At 38.1% G+C, this 19133-nt stretch overlaps 1 protein-coding gene and 1 pseudogene across 1 annotated transcript; both read right to left on the bottom strand.

The window, feature by feature from the left end:
• Positions 1 to 10358: 10358 nt before the first annotated feature.
• On the bottom strand, positions 10359 to 12140 carry LOC148689632 (uncharacterized; annotated as a pseudogene).
• A 1624-nt stretch (positions 12141 to 13764) lies between these two features.
• Positions 13765 to 17551, bottom strand: LOC137708940 (U-box domain-containing protein 35-like). Its single transcript, XM_068448098.2, has 9 exons — positions 17380 to 17551; positions 16783 to 16886; positions 16563 to 16684; positions 16258 to 16475; positions 16060 to 16156; positions 15645 to 15945; positions 15437 to 15538; positions 13983 to 15167; positions 13765 to 13851 (listed from the first exon to the last, which is right to left on the bottom strand). Exons 1-9 carry the CDS (start codon positions 17549 to 17551, stop codon positions 13765 to 13767), a joined length of 2388 nt encoding a protein of 795 aa, XP_068304199.2.
• Between the last annotated feature and the right edge of the window lie 1582 nt (positions 17552 to 19133).

Here is a 19133-nt window from a genome sequence, read left to right as displayed (position 1 = left end):
GATTGAGTGGAATACACATTAAAGTTGTGAAGAGAGAATACACGTGAAGGCCTCGAGGAGAGAATCTTGGCAAGGCGAGTTTTGCTAGCAATTCTTCTATGATAATTTAGGCTAGAATTTGTTGGGAGTGTCTGAATGTGGTGCCAAAAACAAAAAGCCGTAAATCGGTGAGGGTATATCAGAATGAAATAATGTGGCCAAAATAAAAGTGGGATGATGAGGCATGTCTCGTTTCGTGTATACATTGCTACACCTCCATCTTTCCAAATTTGCTCTTCATGATTTAAACTTGGAGCTGTTGTAAAGTTGACGATATGTGTGCAGTATGATAAAGTAAATAATATGCAATATTTACGAGATTTGATAAGTATGCTTACGTCATCGAGACAGCAGTAGTATTTTCTTTTATTATTTGAAATAATAGAAGTACAAAATAACTCTCATTATTTTCTTTTTTCTCTCTAACCTGGCTCATTGGTAATTTCTTCCGGCTCTTCTTTCCTCTTCTCTTCCTTTTCCTCCATAACTCCTCTTTCTTTCATCTGAATGTTTTTTCTCTCATCTCTTTCTTCTTCTTTTCACTTCTTCCTTCCTCCATATGCTCTCATCTTATAGGCAAAAGATTAATATAGCAACACTATTTACTTTACAAACTTTCCTCAAATGAATAGTGAAATAATGTGCATGAATAGTAACCCATCCGTTTTTCTTTATATGAATAATAATCTATCTAATTTTTCTTTGGATGAATAGTAACAAACTATTCTTTTAAGGTGTGCCTTGCCATGGAGGACTAAGGTCGACATATCTGGGATTTCCCAATAGCAGGTAGTGGTGCGGATGTGGCCTTGTCACCCACGCTTGTTGGCAACAATGGTGTAGTTAGAATAGTGAACTTTACGCGTTTCACTTTGCCAGAGATATTTTGATAGAGTTGTCATTGATATCCATAAAATTGAGATTGCGTCTAAGAAATGTTGACAAACTTTATTCAGGAAAATCCGGCTTTTGAAATTTGGAGAGTGGTGTCTCTTCGATTTTTGAACAGGTGGCTGTGTTGCCTCTCCTTTTATAGGGGTATCAATTGTATTCAAAATGCACGCTTTGAAGGTTGCCTGCCTGTGAAAATTATCTCTGTTGTATTTCTAAGATTTCACTCTATCCAACCTTTTTCTTTCATCATTTTTGAAAATGGCTTACCCATCCAACCTTTGTTTAGATTTGAGTCTTGGAGGAGATACACACGAGCCACGTCAGAATAATATATGGAGCCCGTCCTTTTTATCTTCTAATGGCCGGCCCTCTTACGGTTGAAGACTGTGTGATGAGGGATGATATAATGGCTACAGTAGTAGCTAGGAACCTTCTCACTCCCAGAGACAAAATAATACTTTCAAAAAGGTCTAATGAATTGACTGTTCAAGACTCTTTGACTTTCATTGTTCAATGTGCAGGTTCGATATTCAACATGAGCCAACGTCTACTTACTCGAACTCGCCAAGTTGAAACATTAATGGTTGAGGTGGCAAATCTTAGACAAAAAATTTGAGGGCTCAAGCACGAGAATAAAGAGTTGCACAAACTTGCAAATATTTTCTAGACAAGCATGAAAAGAAAGCTCGACCAGCTGCAGGAATCCGAAAGTTGGATTCAAAGTGATCACCAGAGATTTGTGGCTAGATTCTAAAGGCAACTGATGCCTTCCCCTTCTGGTGTTTTGCCAAGTACTGGGGCGTCACATAATCAATCTCCAGTATCTCCCCCTTCTAGGGTACTTCCAAGTACTGAGGCTTCACATAAGTAACCTTTGTGAAGGCCCCCCATTTGTTTGTTTTTGTAGTTGTAACTCATGTGTATGCACATGTATGTATGTATTTGTGTGTATATACATATACATATATATATATATATATATATATATATATATATATATATATACATAAGTAACCTTTGTGAAGGCCCCCCATTTGTTTGTTTTTGTAGTTGTAACTCATGTGTATGCACATGTATGTATGTATTTGTGTGTATATACATATACATATATATATATATATACATATACATATATATATATACACATATATAGGAAAATTCCTTATCTTCTGGTTTTATACATGCCTGAAACTTTTGGTTCAGTTTGTTAGATATAGGAAACTATGGAAACTTCTAGTTCCATTAATATGAATCAATGAGCCTTTAAGCAAAGATTTTTTCTAATATCATATGCTTCCACATGAATTCTCGAGCATTATGAATTCATGAAAGTATCTCTTCTGTAAGATGTCGATGGTCACAAAATCGAGCTTTGCTAAGTTCACCATTCCTTATTCTCAAAAAGAAGAAATTTAGGTATGACATAAATTGCGATAATTAACTCATACCACACATAACACATGTCTACACAAAATTTTAGAACTTCAAATTCTTAACATTATTCATATTTTGAACTTCAGGTCAAAATATTATTCATATGGACTTGAAATTTATTCTCAATATTGACATCATTTTAGGTTCATATTTTTGGAACTCATACCCATACTTAATCTGTACATGAATTAAGGAACTTATGATCCTCATTTACATGAATCAAAGGACTTCTGGCCCTCATTTAATAATCTGTGGACTAAGGCACTTATAGCCTTCACTTTAATTTGATTGAGGAACTATTGTTCTCTCAGTTGATTCAAAAATTTCAGGTTTTCATTTGATCAAGGAACTTTGGGTCCGATTTTTTTTTATACAATGATGATCAAGGAACTTCATGTTTGATCTTTTTTAATGGTGGAACTTCGGGTCCAATCATTTTATATGATGAGGATCAAGAACTTCAGGTTCTAATGTGATCAAGGAACTTCGGGTCCTTTTATATACTTATCATAAAATGTAGTACACTAAATAAATTAGGCGGTAATTCTAGCCATGATAAATAAATTGTTTTTTAAGTAAATAAAACTTGTGACAAGGGCTTTGATTCAGCACCATTCATATAAATATCAAAGCTTTAAACCAAAAGGTAATAATTCCACCCACTATAAATAAATAAAACTTGGGATAAGGCTTTAAACCAGTACCATTCACATAAATATGCCAAAACAGAAAAAGCAATGATTAAGTCTTCATCTTTTTTTTTTCTTTGTCTGCCACTTTCTTTTGTTTCATCTTTTTTATTTTACATTTCACAGTTCTAAGTCCTTTTGGTTACCCAGGAAGTAATAGTAACAATAAGTCCCAATTGGTATTCCTCCTCTAGTGAGTTTCAAAAAAATTGAAATGGTTCCTATAAGTTTTGGAGTCAAGAGTAGTTCCTGTGACTTATGAGAAGATCAAACCGTTAGATTTGGCTCAAATTTTAGTATGATATGGATAGGAGGATACCGAACAACTTTCATGAAGAAACAATTTAGATCTGAGCTACTAAAAAGGAGTTTAGGTACTCATAAGATGGCTGTCCAATTTTTTGCCGAATTGGAAACTGGGTTGGTCTTTCAGACATCTATGACGATCGCACCGTTGGAATTTTCTGAAAATTTGATATGTTATAGGTACTAGGAAGACGAACAACTTTTAATGAGGAAGTAGCTCAATTCGTGGTCCGCAAGTTGGAGTTTAGAGGCTGTTTATATGGCTGTCAGATTTTCTGCCAATAATAATGATAATAGTTATATAACCAAATGTATATTTACTTTAAGAAAATTAGTCATATAAAGATATGAAGATGAGATGAAAAGTTTTTCTTATCTGCGAGATTCCAGCTGACAGAGGTGAGAGGTAGGTAGTGCTTCACCGGATTTATAGCGTTGTGCTTTTCACCAACACGAGAGCTCCTTGTGTTGATAACGTGTTGTAAAGTTGATGATATGTGTGCAGTGGAATAAAGTAAATAAGACACAATATTTACGAGATTTTGCAAGTGTGCCTACGTCCTCGGGGCAGCAATAGTACTTTATTTCATTATTTGAAATAATAGGAGTACAAAATAACTCTCACTATTTTTTCTTTTCTCTATAGCCTGGCTCACTGGTAATTTCTTCCGCATCTCTCTTCTTTCCTCTTCTTTTCCTTTTCCTCCATAACTCCTCTTTCTTTTCTCTGTAAGTTTCTCTCATCTCTTTCTTCTTCTTCTCACATCTTCTTTGTTCCGTATGCTCTCATCTATAGAAACACTATTCACTTTACAAACTTTCCTCAAATGAATAGTGAAATATTGTGCATGAATAGTAACCTATCTATTTTTCTTCTTATGAATAATAATCCATATGATTTTTCTTTGGATAAATAATAATAAACTATTCATGTGGGCAATTCACATATTATATTACAACAGGAGCTACCTATTTTAACCCAAAAATTAACAAATTTGGTATTTAAAGACTATATGTAGAACTAGCTAAACTGACAAAATTTAGCTAAACATTCGGGATTAGCACAACTGTTCAACTAAGAAGCTATATTATATATAGTTTGGATATATAATAGTAAGTCTTAATTAAACAATTTTAGTATTGTTCACTTTTAATGTTAAGAACATTTTTATTATGAAATGTTACTCCTGGTATTATTTATTTACAACACTATTTTATCCTTTTGATTAAAGTTAAAGTTTTTGAGAATTTTTGGTTAGTTTTTTTTATATAATATAGCTTTGTAACATTGGATTAGCACAACTGTTAAAATGTCAAACAGCAGGCCTCCAAATGCTTTGGAAGCTTTTGCCCTCTCGAGTCTCAACCGAGGAACTATATTATATATAGTAATATAGTTTGCAGAGTAGACTGCATCTTAAACTACTCAGTTGCACAATTTTTTTGGTTGAAGTGACAACTAACTGAATTTATTAAGTACTTGAGCAGTGACCGTTGTAGACTGTGTTTTTATTTTTTAATAAACAGTATTGTTTACTCTAAGAGATGGAGGAGTTGACTAAGCCTCACAATGAGCGAGCCATAATAATATGGTTCAAATTTACCTTTGGCAAAATTGAACTTAACACTTCTCACTTACAAGTGAAGAGAAATACTACTAGACTGTAGTACTAAGTGACAAATGTGTCTTAATGTTGCGAGAAAATTGTAGCAATAATCCCTTAACTTTAACACAATTGGAGCGATGGTCCCTTAATTAAAAATCTCTAATCATTGGTTTCTTAACTCACCAAAACGTGTAGCTATGGTCCTTTGTGTCAACTTTATCAGAACTTCCATCAAAATGAGTCATATTAAAAGGACCATTGTTCTAATTAGATTAAATTAGCTGAGGGACAATTTCTCTAATTGAGTTAAAATTAAGGTTCATTGCTACAATTTTTCTTAGTTGGTTTCCATAATTGCCCCTTGATTTAGCCTCACATGTGTGACACGTGACTTATTTTGAGGCACGTGACTTATTTGGACGGAAGTTCTAACGGAGTTGATGAAAATGAATATAGCTGTACGTTTTGACGAGTTAACGAACCAATAGTCACATATTTTTAGTTAAGGGATCATTACTCTAATTGAATTAAAATTAAAGGATCATTACTCCAATTGAATTAAAATTAAGGAACCATTCCTACAATTTTCTCTTATATTCAATAAGAGAGATTGGAGATGGTAGTTATGAAGTGAGAGGTGAATATTACGACTCCTGTTATAAGGTAGCATTCAGTAATATGAGTTTTTTCTACGTAAACTCCGCGTCAACAAAGAAAACGTTCTCTAACACCTCCTGGGGAAGGTTCCTAGAATGATGGTCAATCATGTGTTGTGTACGACTCATAGCAACAACGAAGTACATTCTGTTGGAAAATTTTCTGGAAAATGTGGGAATGGTTATGACAGGATGAAAGATTGCTTCAAGCCATGCATAAATATGCTATCATTCAAACTTTATTCGCCTTCACATTTAGTGTGTAAAGGGATATGCAAATAAGCTCTACATATACAATGAAGCTTGACCTTACGCCTATTATTTGTCAAAGTTCACATAAGAGATAACAAAGAACAAAGTTTTGAACCAAGAACAAAATTTGCAGAAAATTGTTCTCATTGCTTTGGGTTTTCAGTAAAAAGGTAGATATATTAGAAGCCTGCTTGTAGGGGATATTGATAGGTTGTTCATTCTACGGTCTTCCAAAATTCATCCACTATTTATGGAGGTTTAAGTGTCCCATTCTGAAGTGGTTAGACAATCATGGAAAGCCTTGCATCTCTTGGTTTGCACCTTATGATTAAGAAGCACTACTTCAAAAAGACATGTCTAATCATTTGAATTTAATTTCAAACTTAGAGTGGTTTTCATAATATATACGGCGGAGTATTAAATCTTTAATTAGAATAAACACAACTGCATCTTCAAAGAGGTGCAATAACTTAAATTATGCATACTAAGACGACTAGTCGCTCCCATTGGACTGGTCGTCCGTATCAGCTTTCCTTAGACATGGGTTCTACCTTCATCCTACCGATCACTCGATATTCCCTGCCAGTCGGACCTTTCCAGAAACCTCATTTAGCTTGAGAAATATCTAACACGTTTAGATGTCACTTGGATTTAATTTCATAATGACAACAGTTATCAAGCTGAGGAGACCCATATGTGCATGTTTGTGTCGATCGAGTGATGTGTTGATCTGCAATGGATAGCATCGAAGGAAAACTAGTTTCTTAATAAATTTTTTAGCCAATTAGATGCATTTTCTAGTTGTTGCATGACCTGATTCGCTGTTTTACATTGCTACCCTCGTTCCCTCAAGACCAATTTAGGATCCATCAACATCTATCTTGTATGGATCTTGATACGGCAACATGCGACACGCAGACACGGCTACACGCCAAATCTCAAAAGATAAGAATACAAATGCGGGTAGAACATGGTGATTAAAATATAATGAATTTAGGGAATTGTTATTGGTACTCTAAAAATCTCATTCTACACTCCAAACCTTTTATATTTGGAAAGAAAAATACAGAGGAATATAAAATGTGATTTTTGAAGTGCTAATTGTTGGAAATTTTGAGTAGAAATTTTTTTGTCCCACATTGGCCATTCCCAAAAGGTTTCCTTACTTTATAAGGCTTTGTCCATTATAGAAAGAGATTAGAGTGATAGGCATTGGAGACTAAAATTGGGCTCACGGGCCTTAGGGCTCTGGGCTTGGGCTCGGGCTCGGGCTCTAATAATTAAATTAATTAATTGTTTTCAGATTTAATTAATTATTTTTTTACCAACAGACTTATTTTTTCAGATGAAGTCTGAAGTGTGAAAAAACGCAGAAAGAAAACATCCGTCTGAGAAGATGTCTCCCAACAGATGCATCCCTTCCTCATACCTGTTGTGAACATACATAATCATATTCTATATACATCCATTTGCATGACATTTAGAACACTGAAAATACAATTCTTCTTCTATAACCCAAAACATCCTTACGGAGAGAATCACATAGAAATTCGCCAGAAGCCAAGTTTTCCGGTGCTGGAATTCTGATTTGATCGTTGAATCTTGGTGAAGCAAGAAGAAAGAATGCTTTTCAATGAATGATTTTATTTCATATCAAAACAAGGTATATATACAACTCTATACAGATATGGGAAAGAATAAGGGAAAGAATAATTACATCCTAAACTAGGAAACCAATTGCAGTAGGAATCCCACAATTATAGGAATCCTAATACAAGTCAACACTCCCCCTCAAGTTGGTCCATAGATGTTGCACATGCCCAACTTGTCTAGAAATCTGGAGAACTTGTTACTAGAAACCGCCTTCGTGAGAATATCTGCTACTTGGTCGTCCGTTCCTATGGAAGGAACCTCAATTACTTTATTATCTAGCTTCTTTTTAATAAAGAACCGATCAACCTCTACATGCTTGGTCCGATCATGTTGCACAAGATTATGAGCAATATCCCGTGCAGCTTTATTGTCACAGAATAACTTCATAGGCAGACCTTGTTTGACACCCAAATCTTGCAACAGAAACTTAAGCCACAAGAGTTCACAAATACCGAGTGCCATGCCTCTAAATTCGGCTTCTGCACTTGACCTTGATACGACATTCTGCTTCTTGCTTCTCCACTTTACTAGATTTCCCCCAACAAAGGTGAAATACCCAGATGTCGAGCGTCTATCATCCGTCGATCCTGCCCAATCAGCATCCGTATAGCACTCAATTTCGAAATGCTCATTTTTCCGAAATAAAATTCCTTTACCAGGGCTTCCCTTTAAGTAACTCAATATTCTCATAACTGCACTCATATGTTGTTTTCCTGGATTGTGCATATATTGACTAATCACACTTAAGGCATGAGCAAGATCGGGTCTAGTGTGAGCCAAGTACATTAATCTTCATACTAACCTTTGATACCTCCCTTTATCAACCGGTACTTGGTTCTGATCTATACCCAACTTCATTCCTTCGGCCAACGGAGTAGACACCGGCTTAATGCTGTCAAACTGGTTTCTTCCAACAGGTCAAGAACATACTTCCTTTGTGATAGAAATATCCCGGACTTGCATCTTGATACTTCAATCCCAAGAAAATATTTCAAAGGACCAAGATTTTTCATTTCAAATTCTGTGGACAAATAACTTTTCAAGGCTGCTTGCTCAACATGATCATCACCAGTAACCACCATATCATCCACATACACGATTAGAGCCGTAACCTTTCAGTTCTGGTGTTTCAGAAACAACGTGTGATCCCAATTACTCTGTATATACCCAAATGCCCTCATGGACTTGGTAAATCTACCAAACCAGGCTCTAGGAGACTGCTTTAATCCATACAGTGATTTCTTGAGCCTACATACCTTTTGTTTCCGTCTGTCCGAATCACTGCACCCTGGTGGAAGGTCCATGTAAATCTCCTCAATCAGATCTCCATGGAGGAAAGCATTTTTTACGTCGAACTGTTGCAAAGGCCAATCCAGATTTGCTGCTAAGGACAGTAGAACACGAACTGTATTGATCTTTGCCACTGGTGCGAATGTATCAGTGTAATCAATGCCATATTTCTGTGTATACCCCTTTGCCACCAATCTTGCTTTAAAGCGATCTACCGTTCCGTCGGCTTTATATTTTACTGTATAAACCCATTTGCATCCCACTGTTTTCTTTCCGGCTGGCAAGTAAGTTATTTCCCAGGTAGCATTATTCTTCAACGATCTCAATTCCTCGTTCATTGCATCTTTCCAGCAGGAATTTGCTAACGCCTCCTGCACACTGTTAGGAATAGATACAGTAGCTAATTGATATACAAATGACTTATTTGATTCTGACAGGTGACAAGTAGGCACATAATGGTTTAATGGGTATCTCACTCTGGAATCAGAGTTTGGCTCACTCATGGAATACTTGTGTTTACACTCAGGATCTGCCTCATAAGTGGGTTTGGGAATACCTCTATTAATACGCTATGGAAGGCGACGAAGTGGAGGTGCATCCGGTATAGAAGACGATTGGTTATGAGAAGTAGTATCTCGCGACACATGCTGTAATTGCTGCTCTGTTTCACTGCAATTGGGCGGCTGCATCTCATCTTCCAACTCAATACTCGTGAGACCCGTGGGCTCCTCCTCTTCTTGACTTGTTGGCTGCTCCTCAGTAGGCTGCTCGGTAGGACTAAACCCAGAAAACACGGGCTGCTGCCCTTCTCCAGGTGTCACGGGCACGGGCTGCTGCCCTTCCCTAGGTGCCGTGGGCTGTTGCCCTATTCCAGAAGCCGTGTACTCCAAGCTCAGCACGTCCCTATTATCGTGAGTCAGAACTTCATCATTGTGGTACTCCCCCTGAAGTGAGGACGAGGAGGAACCAAAGAACATGTCATTCTCGTGAAAACTCACATCCTGAGTAATAAACATCTTTTGAGTTGAAGGATGATAACAACGATACCCTTTCTGGGTAGTAGCATACCCCAAAAAAACACAACGAAGAGCTCTAGGTTCAAGTTTAGTTTTCCGTTGAGGTGGATGGAGGTGAACAAACGCAACACATCCGATGACCCGTGGGGGAAGATTGGGAGTCGGGGGGCTGCTAGTCTGAGATGTGAGAGCCTGAAATGGCGTATGGAAGTTGAGAGTCCGAGATGGAAGGCGATTAATAAGATAAGTTGCAGACGTAAGTGCCTCTCCCCAATAATTGAGCGGCAGATGTGCCGCAAGTAGGGAAGCACAAACCATTTCCAACAAGTGTCGATTTTTCCTTTATGCAACCCCATTCTGTTGAGGAGTATACGGACACGTGGTCTGATAAACAATACCATGCAACTCTAAGAATGAACGAAGTTCCATATGAACATATTCTCCCCCATTGTCACTGCGAAGAACCTGGATATTCCTGTTGTATTGTACAACAATCATTTTATGAAACCGTTGGAAGGCCGAACTAACTTCACTCTTTGACTTTAACAAAATAACCCAAGTCATGCGGGTACAATCATCAATAAAAGTAACAAACCAATGAGCACCACCAAGAATGGCTACTTTTGACGGTCCCCATACATCAGAATGCACAATCATAAAAGGAACGGTACTTTTATTTAAACTGGGAGGAAAAGAGGTTCGATGGCTCTTAGCCATTTCACAAACATCACACTTAAACTGAGAAACATCATTCTTGACAAACAAACTAGGAAATAACTTATGCAGATAACCGAAGGAAGCATGCCCAAGGCGCCGGTGCCACATCCAGATGTCTGACACTTTATTAGTAATCCCTTGAGAATCATCGACGGAGAGAGCTTGAGTCAGCAAGCTAGAACTACTGGTGATCAACTCCAAGTAATAAAGTTTCCCTCTTCTAATACCATAACCAATCGTCTTCCGCGTCCAGATGTCCTTAAAAACACAAAAATAGGGCCAAAAAATAACCAAACAATGTAAGGCAAGGGTTATTTGAGCAACTGACAACAAATTATAATTTAGAGAGGGAACCACAAGAACAGTGTCAAGTTTCATGGTATCGGAAAGGGAAACAGCGCCTTCCCCAATAACAAGGACGACATTACCATTAGCAACATTGACCTCAGTTTGTGTGGATTTTTTTAGTGATGGAACCTGTCTAGAATCACAAGTCATTTGTTCAGTAGCTCTGGAATCAATTATCCATGTATTATTCATAACAGAAGTAGAAGTACTAAGTGCCTTACCATCACTTTCTGCCGCAGCTATTATGGCAGATGCCTTGTCCGCTATCTGATCCGAATCATTCTTGGTTTCAGCAATGGAGGCTCGAGATTTGTTGCACCGAGGATCACGAGTCTTATCCCAATTCTCGGGATATCCAATCAGCTCAAAACAACGACTCTTGGAGTGTCCCGTCAGGCCACAGTGTGGGCACTTACCTTATGGACTATCCCGGCTTGTCTGGCTCGGCCGAGTTGATCCAGGCCGGTGTTGTACCCCTTCTCGGTTTGACCCACTAGATGATCCACAGGCCCTTGCTGCCATGGCAGCAGACTCTCCCTTGTCAACCTCTGTCTTCATTGCTTCCTTTCGATCGGCTTCTCGACGAACATAGGCATAAGAAGCCTGCAGGCCAAGTGAGGGATCCTTCCGCAGCACTTCTCCACGCACCTGATCAAACCCATCATCGAGACCACCAAGAAACACATAGAAACACATAGACCCGTTGTCTCTCAGTGGATTTCTGAAACACTTTGATGTCATTCTCACACTCCATGGATACTTTATTAAAGTGATCCAATTCTTGGAAGATCTCAGTGAGCTCCCCAAAATAGGTAGCTAAGGGTCGGCCATTCTGACGCAGACGGGATGCCTTCTAATTCAATGAATAAATTCTAGCCTCGTCATTCTCATCAAAGTAGGCTGCCTTCAAGGAGTCCCAAATCTCCTTCGATGTAGACAACCGAATGTACCGTTTCATAATCTCGGGCTTCATTGAAGACAAAACCAACTCTTAAGTTTTTGATCTTCAGAAAACCAATCATCATATTTAGGATCGTCTTCGCTAGGTGCCTTGATAGACCCATGAAGATATCCCATCTTTTTCCTTCCAGCAATATGGATTTGAATGAGAGGAGCCCATAAATCATAGTTCTTTTCATCCAAAACCATACCAATATTAAAGCTTGAATTCTCTGACTGCATCATAATTGGAGCAGCCGCTGAAACAATCTATGAACCAGCCCCTTTTTCTTCAGCCATCTCTCTGTTGCTTCGGTGTTGACTGACACAACTAGGCAGAGAAGAAAAAACAGCAACGATGAGGGGACCTAGAACACGTTGGACAAATCAAAAGGGCAGCAACACCTTATCTGGTGCTCGCTGCAATCGGTCAGTGCACGGGCAGCAACAATCCTAAGGTTGCTCGCTGCAATGGATTAGGTACACGGCAGAAAAAAAAAAATTAGGGTTCAGTGTTTTCTAACCCGGCTCTGGTGCCAAGAAGAAAGAATGCTTTTCAATGAATGATTTTATTTCATATCAAAACAAGGTATATATACAACCCTATACATATATGGGAAATAATAATTACATCCTAAACTAGGAAACCAATTGCAGTAGGAATCCCACAATTATAGGAATCCTAATACAAGTCAACAAAGCAGACGTCCGTAAACTACAAACACTATGAACGAAATTTCTGTTTCTAGGACATTGCGGTACGCAAGCCTCAATCTTCAATGTCTCTGTTCAATATTATTTCATTGTTCATACTCTGTTGATTTCTTATTTGCATTTATTATTTATTAGCATATATAATTTTATCACACATTGTTGACATATATCCAACAATAACACTTCCCTTAATTTATAATAATTTTACAGATATGAAAAATAATACACACCCAATCAAATTAATCAGCCTCTGTTATCTTTGCAATAGACAACAGTGAATCAAAAATTCAAAACACACAAAATTCAATCAAAATATGAAATGCTTACTTCTAATTTTGGACTTCAGGAGTTTTTAAGTTTACAAAACTGCCCCCAAACTTATAAACTTCAGGTTTTATAAGTTTTTACATTTATAAAAATGCACTCAAAATGTTTTTATATTTACAAAACTGCCCCCAAAAAGTTTTTAATTTATAAAAAAGCCCCTACCATGTCTTGATTGTATCAAAACCGTGTCCGAGGCATGTTGGAGTGTCCGACAGGACCGACACTTCGACACTTCGGGGTTTTAGAATGTCCGTGCAACCCACGTCAACATGACCATATAGGGCCCATATATATAAGGAATGTTGTAGAAATATGACTCCTTACTGATACAATGATTAAAATATAGGAAACTTTAACGAAAAGCTATAGTTGCTGTTTATTTTAACGAAAAATCATATTTTTACACTAAAAAATCAATCCTAGTACTATTCACTTTACCCTTTATTTTATTCTTTTGTTAAAACTCAAAGTTTTCAAGTCATTTTCATTAGTTTTCTTTAAAATATATATATATATATATATATATATATTAATAGGTTTTTAGACAAACCCATTTGTTCAAGGGAATCCTAAAATAATTACAATAAAAAAAAAATAATATTTGTATAATTATCGAGAAAATTTCGGATCAACTAAATCTATTATAACACATGCGCTTCCGAAAAAGAAACCATTTAACTCTTATTGCACAACTGATTTCTCTTCCGTAACCAAGTTTTGCACAGGTTCAACAACTTAACTACTATTACTGTACTAACAAATTCTTGAACAATAATCCGATTATTCAGCTGACTTTGCCAATTAATTGGAGATATGAAAACAAGGTTATATAACTTCAAGAAAGTGGGAACTGATTTGAGTCTTATATTAAACCCGAGAATAATCATCTTCCGGGATAAGATGATGTGCTCGATTGACTCATTGAGCTCTCATATCCGGATCGCGTTAGATTGGCCTCACTTATCACATCCTGCAAATAAATAAATGTTGAGAAACAAAAAACAACGGTATATTATGATGCTTGCTTTGCAAGAATATATATGACTGGTGTGTGCAGTTAATGCAAGTGCAGTAGTGCTAGTTCTACGTTATGAAACTCACTTGTCTTGTGGAAGTGAGGCCTTGTTTTGCTGCTAATACTTCACCGCCGCCAAACATGGCGCGGTTCAAGCTATCTTGAGCAAGTTCTCTCAATCTGTTAAGCTCGGGTAGAACAACCTTCCCGAGGTCCGGTCTGTCTCTGCGCCTCATTTCAGCACACTGCAAAGCTACCTTAGCAAACTTCATTGTTTCCTCAACAGGCCAATCAGGAACAGCAGGATCAAGAATGTCGAGGAAAGTCCCACTCTCAATAGCATGCTCAACATGATGAGTCAAACCCATTGGTGGCCTGGCAGTTATTAGTTGTAGAAGCATGACCCCAAGTGAGTAGACATCAGATTTTACTCCAAGCATTCCGGTTTGCTGGTACTCTGGGTCGATATAACAGAATGTTCCGGCCGTTGATGTCATGTGATACTGAGTGACAGAGTCGGCTACTGATGGAGGGACAAGCCTGGCTAAACCTACATCGCTAATCTTGCTCACAAAGTTATAGTCTAGCAAAATGTTGTCCGGTTTTAGGTCTCGGTGTACAATGGGTTCTGGCTTGGTCTGATGAAGGAACAAAAGCCCAGTCCCAATTTCGGCAGCAATTCTGAACCGTATCTGCCAAGGAATAACTGGGGTGTTGCCTCGCCGGAAGAGACGGTCTTCTAAGCTCCCATTGGCCATGTACTCGTAGACCAGGCAGCCATACTCTGGACATGCTCCAAGAAGCAGAACCATGTTTGGATGCCTTATGCAGCTCAGTATTTCAACCTCTTGCTTGAACTGCGACTGTCCTTGTGCTGCGTCTGGACGTAAAACTTTTATTGCCACCGGTGTGTGGTCCAGTTCACCTCTATATACCGGCCCATAGCCTCCTTCTCCAATCTTGAAACCCTCCGAAAAAGCATATGTTGCCGCTTCAATCTCCTCGATTGTGTATTTCCTGTACCTGAGCTCATATGCTCTTGGATCTATTGACTTCTTCCTCTGTTCAACTTCTTTGAGGGCTTTCAATTCTGCATTCCTCCTTTTCCGTGATTCCAGTTCAGCAACCCGTTGAGCCGCTTCTGCTGCCTCAATGGCAGCCCTACATTTTGCTCTCTCCTTTTCTACAAGTTCCCTTGCAGCTTCCTCAACTAGTCGGGCCTCTTCTAATCGCATTTCTTCTTCCCGTTTCCATCGGTTAACTTCTGTTGCCTGTACGATGATATGTCAACAGAACTTGTACTCAAACAGGTGTTCTAAACCAAGATATCTATTTCATATTGGACTCGTTTCTTTATGCAGGATCCAAGTATATGTATTTTATATTGTAATTTCAAGTGTTTCAAGGCACAAATAACTAGCACTTTTCGAAGGGCATAACCTTATATGTTAAGTGTCCATCGTGCGTGCATGTGTGTGTGTGTTAGAGAGAGAAAGAGAGAGAGAGATCAAAAAGACCGAATCACATTTCGTGTCCATACCTTATGTTTTGCTGTGACTGCCTCCTTGCAGGCTGTGGCGTACATTTCCCTTGTTTGTTTGAGCTCCTGCCTGAGCCGCCTCATTTCAGCTTCCACATCATCCTGTTATTTTCAGGGAAATTAAATTATTAATACCCTCGCCTATTTCTTCATGTATACAGATTATTGTGATAAATGTGCATGAAAATCACTCATAATTAATGATGACCTGCTGTGACGATGGCCACGAGTTTCCACTTTCGAAAGAGGATGATGAGAAATCGCGCCGTGGAGAGCTCATGTCAATAAATTTTGTTCCAGAATAAGACGCCGTAGAAGTAGAGCTTCTGCTGTCAAATTCGGAGTTCATTGACAATCCAGAGGCCATTCCTGGTGACATGCTATCATAGAATGAATTAGCAGACACGTGTTCCATGCTTGGCGATCCTCTGCTGACAAATGATATATCACTGCCTGGTGGGAGCTCGTATGTTTTGTTCATTGCATTTCTTCCTCTACTGAATGGTGACCTGAATCATATTTATTTAGTTATACTCGTATAACTTCAATGATTGAGTTTTGAGCATCACTGACTAAACATGTACGAAACTTCTCCCCCAAGTCATCAATGTATCAGAGCTTACATGATTTCTTCTTCTTTTGGCTCGCTACTATGTGGATAATGTGGCCTTTCCGGTAGATACTGTGTCCTTTTGGTTGGATACCGTGGTGATTCTGGGGCTGCATAAATCAAAGAAACTTGAGTGACTAGTAGTGACAAAATTAAGCCTTCTTATCAGGTGTGAAATAAGAATGCATGCTGTAGAATAGCAGAAACAAACCTCTAGGTTTAGGGTTGTAGATCACGATTTGTGCGTTATTTTCTTCCAAAGCTGTGCTGGCTTGGTGCTCTATTCGCTTAGCTGGTGGCGGAGCTCTTTGGGGTACGGAAAAGGTAGCAGGTTTGACAAATGAAATCTTTGATTTACCAATGACGTACACTGTGCAAAAGTCGGGTGCCCTTTTTGACACGGTGCTTGGAACGTCTGTGATCATGAACCTTTTGTGAAAACAAGATTTTTGAGGTAATGTTAGAACAGAAGATGCAAAAAAGATAAGAAATAATTAAGAGTAAATAATCTCATACCTCAAAAGGTGACTTTTTGATGGTGTGCCAAGAACCAAAACCTCAAATAAATTAATGGCAACATAGTTTACGAGTGCTCTAGAAATATCAGTGTCTTCAATTATAATTTCGTTGCATTTTATCTGCAGATGAAAAATCAAAACATAATAATTAAGGAGAAGAAATTCTGACGTGAAGGAAAAATTCGAATGAGGTGCAGTAATTAAAAAGCATGACTTACAGCCTTTTTAGTGCAATAGCAACGAAATGGAAGAAATAGTTCCTTGGCTTCAGTATCAGATGGATTGTGGTACACCTTTCCAGCCTCCTCCTTCGATTGCCCAGCTACATAAACCATAATACAAGAACATCAGAAGAAAAGTAAACTATATTAATTTAGACTTTTCGAATGTTAGATTTTGATAAACATTTTTCCTTCATTAAACTAGGTGCTATATATACAAATACATATATATAAGCAATATAGACGAGGGGAATCGAACTCTGAACCTAACAGGAGAGCTATAAACCCCGTGAATGTTAGACAGAATTTTGATTGTGGTCTATACATATACAAAATGATCAATACAACTACTCTCAGGTTTAATGAACCATAAAATTCTAGCAAAGAATGATGATAACATGATTGCGCATGCCGCAGATTAGCTATTAGTTTAGCGATAATTTATATTCCCAGTGTTTGGATTAGCTAACGTCAGCCCTCTCAATTGATCGAAAAATAGAAATATAAAAAAAAAAAAAAAAAAAAAAAAAAAAAATCATGCATGCATATGTGAGAGAGAGAGAGAGAGAGAGAGAGAGAGAGAGAGAGATTTACTTTGGTTGGAACCTGCAGTTTGCTTGACATGGAGCAATGTGAGAGATTGACCTCTGGAAAGAAGATTATCAACAGTCCATTTGATTGCATATTGGCTTCCTTTGTCCTTGTCTATTGCCACTGCCACTGACTCTTCTTTCTTATTTCCTCCTGCTTTCCCTCTAACTCCCATTTCTCTCTGAAACTTTCTTTCTATCAATTAAATTATAGTAATTCAAAACAAAACCCTAATTCCTTCTAGAAATTAAGCACTGTAAACAGCTGCTAGTGCTGCTAATCACAATGAAGAGCCTCTTATAATATTTTCGTTGGAGCAGCTTCGGTTTAAGCCAAACAAAAGTCAATTGTGATAGAGGAGATTTTCTCACAGGGGTTTAGTTACTTGTGTTAATTAAGACAAGAGAAAAGATTGCTTTCTGTTACGCAAGAGTTTGAAAATTGTTTTAATTAACCATCTTTTTTAATTAACCATCTTCTCTTGGTCTCTAAATTAAGCTAATCAATTATTAGCTGACTGATCTATTCAACGCAAATCAACTCTCTAATTATTGTTTATGTCCTTTTTCCAATTTTAGCTAATTTTGTTTTAGAGTTCTTTAGCCTAACCGACCACCACGCCGTCCAAATGCTCTTTATTTATTTATTTACTTACGTCCGTCTCCATTTGTAACAATCATCAGAAAATAAAATCTAAAAATTAAGTAAATATTCTTTCGTTTGGTTCTTCACCGTATTCAGTTGTGATGATCATTATACAAACAATATTACTGCCCTTACAAATACTGTTTATCTGCTGCATAAACAGTGAACAGAATGGGACGTTGGCATGGGGTGGATTACAGTTTGGAGGGTTTAGGGTTGGGTCCTTAGAATGCAGTATCTTATGTTAGTTACATGTTTTCGGAACAAAAATTATATAACATGGTGCATCTGAACAATGTAAATGCGTTGGAATTGAGTTGGAAAGGCTGAGATGTGGTGTCGAAGAAGAGTGTTGTTCATCATGCTTTGTGTAAATGTTCCTTTGCCCAGGTCCCGTTAAGACTATAGTGGTGGCATGGTTTGGAAATATCATTTCATGAACGGTTGCTGTAGCCGTTTGAAATGGTAGGGAAGGATGTTGGTATATATGGTGATGACGTCTCTGTGGGCAATATGGAAAGAGAGGAACTCGCTGCTATGGGAGGGTCGAAGAGATAGCCCTGTGGAGGCTGTGGCGAAGGTGAGCAGATGGTACCATGAATTCCGGCAAGCTTGGTGTCCTGCTGCTCTCCTTCTCGACGTCCGATCCAGTAGCGGTGTTTAGCTCCAGGTAAAGGATGGTTCAAATTTAATGTGGACAGTGCAATTAGGTTGCTGCGGCTTGGCGGAAGGCTGAGATTTCTTCTGCAGCGCAGGTGGAGTTATTTGCGTTAACAGCTGGGTTGTAGCTTGTTATAGTTCTGGGGCTGTCAAAAGTAGTAATTGATGAAGAAAGTTGAGGTTCCACCGTAAAACCAATTGGCAATATAGAGACTTGTCCAACCTCTTATAAGCCCTTGCAAGGTTTCTCTTTTCACCAGTCCTCACAATTGAAAGCTATTCTTCAACCTCAATTGCAGCCATAAGAGTAACGTTATGGATTGATCAGACCTTGTTGTAATGGGGTTGCCGATCGTTTAGCTCAGTTTGCAGTAACGATTGGTGACGCATTAATTAGTTTGGACTGAGAGTCCTCCTAACGTTATTCAGGATGTTCTCCGTCAAGCGTACAT

The sequence above is a fragment of the Pyrus communis genome, chromosome 17 (assembly GCF_041283825.1).
Source record: "Pyrus communis isolate YQ-2024b chromosome 17, ASM4128382v1, whole genome shotgun sequence".
Taxonomy (NCBI): domain Eukaryota; kingdom Viridiplantae; phylum Streptophyta; class Magnoliopsida; order Rosales; family Rosaceae; genus Pyrus; species Pyrus communis.
Note: the sequence above shows the minus strand (reverse complement) of the source record. Positions and strands in the feature narration are given on the sequence as shown.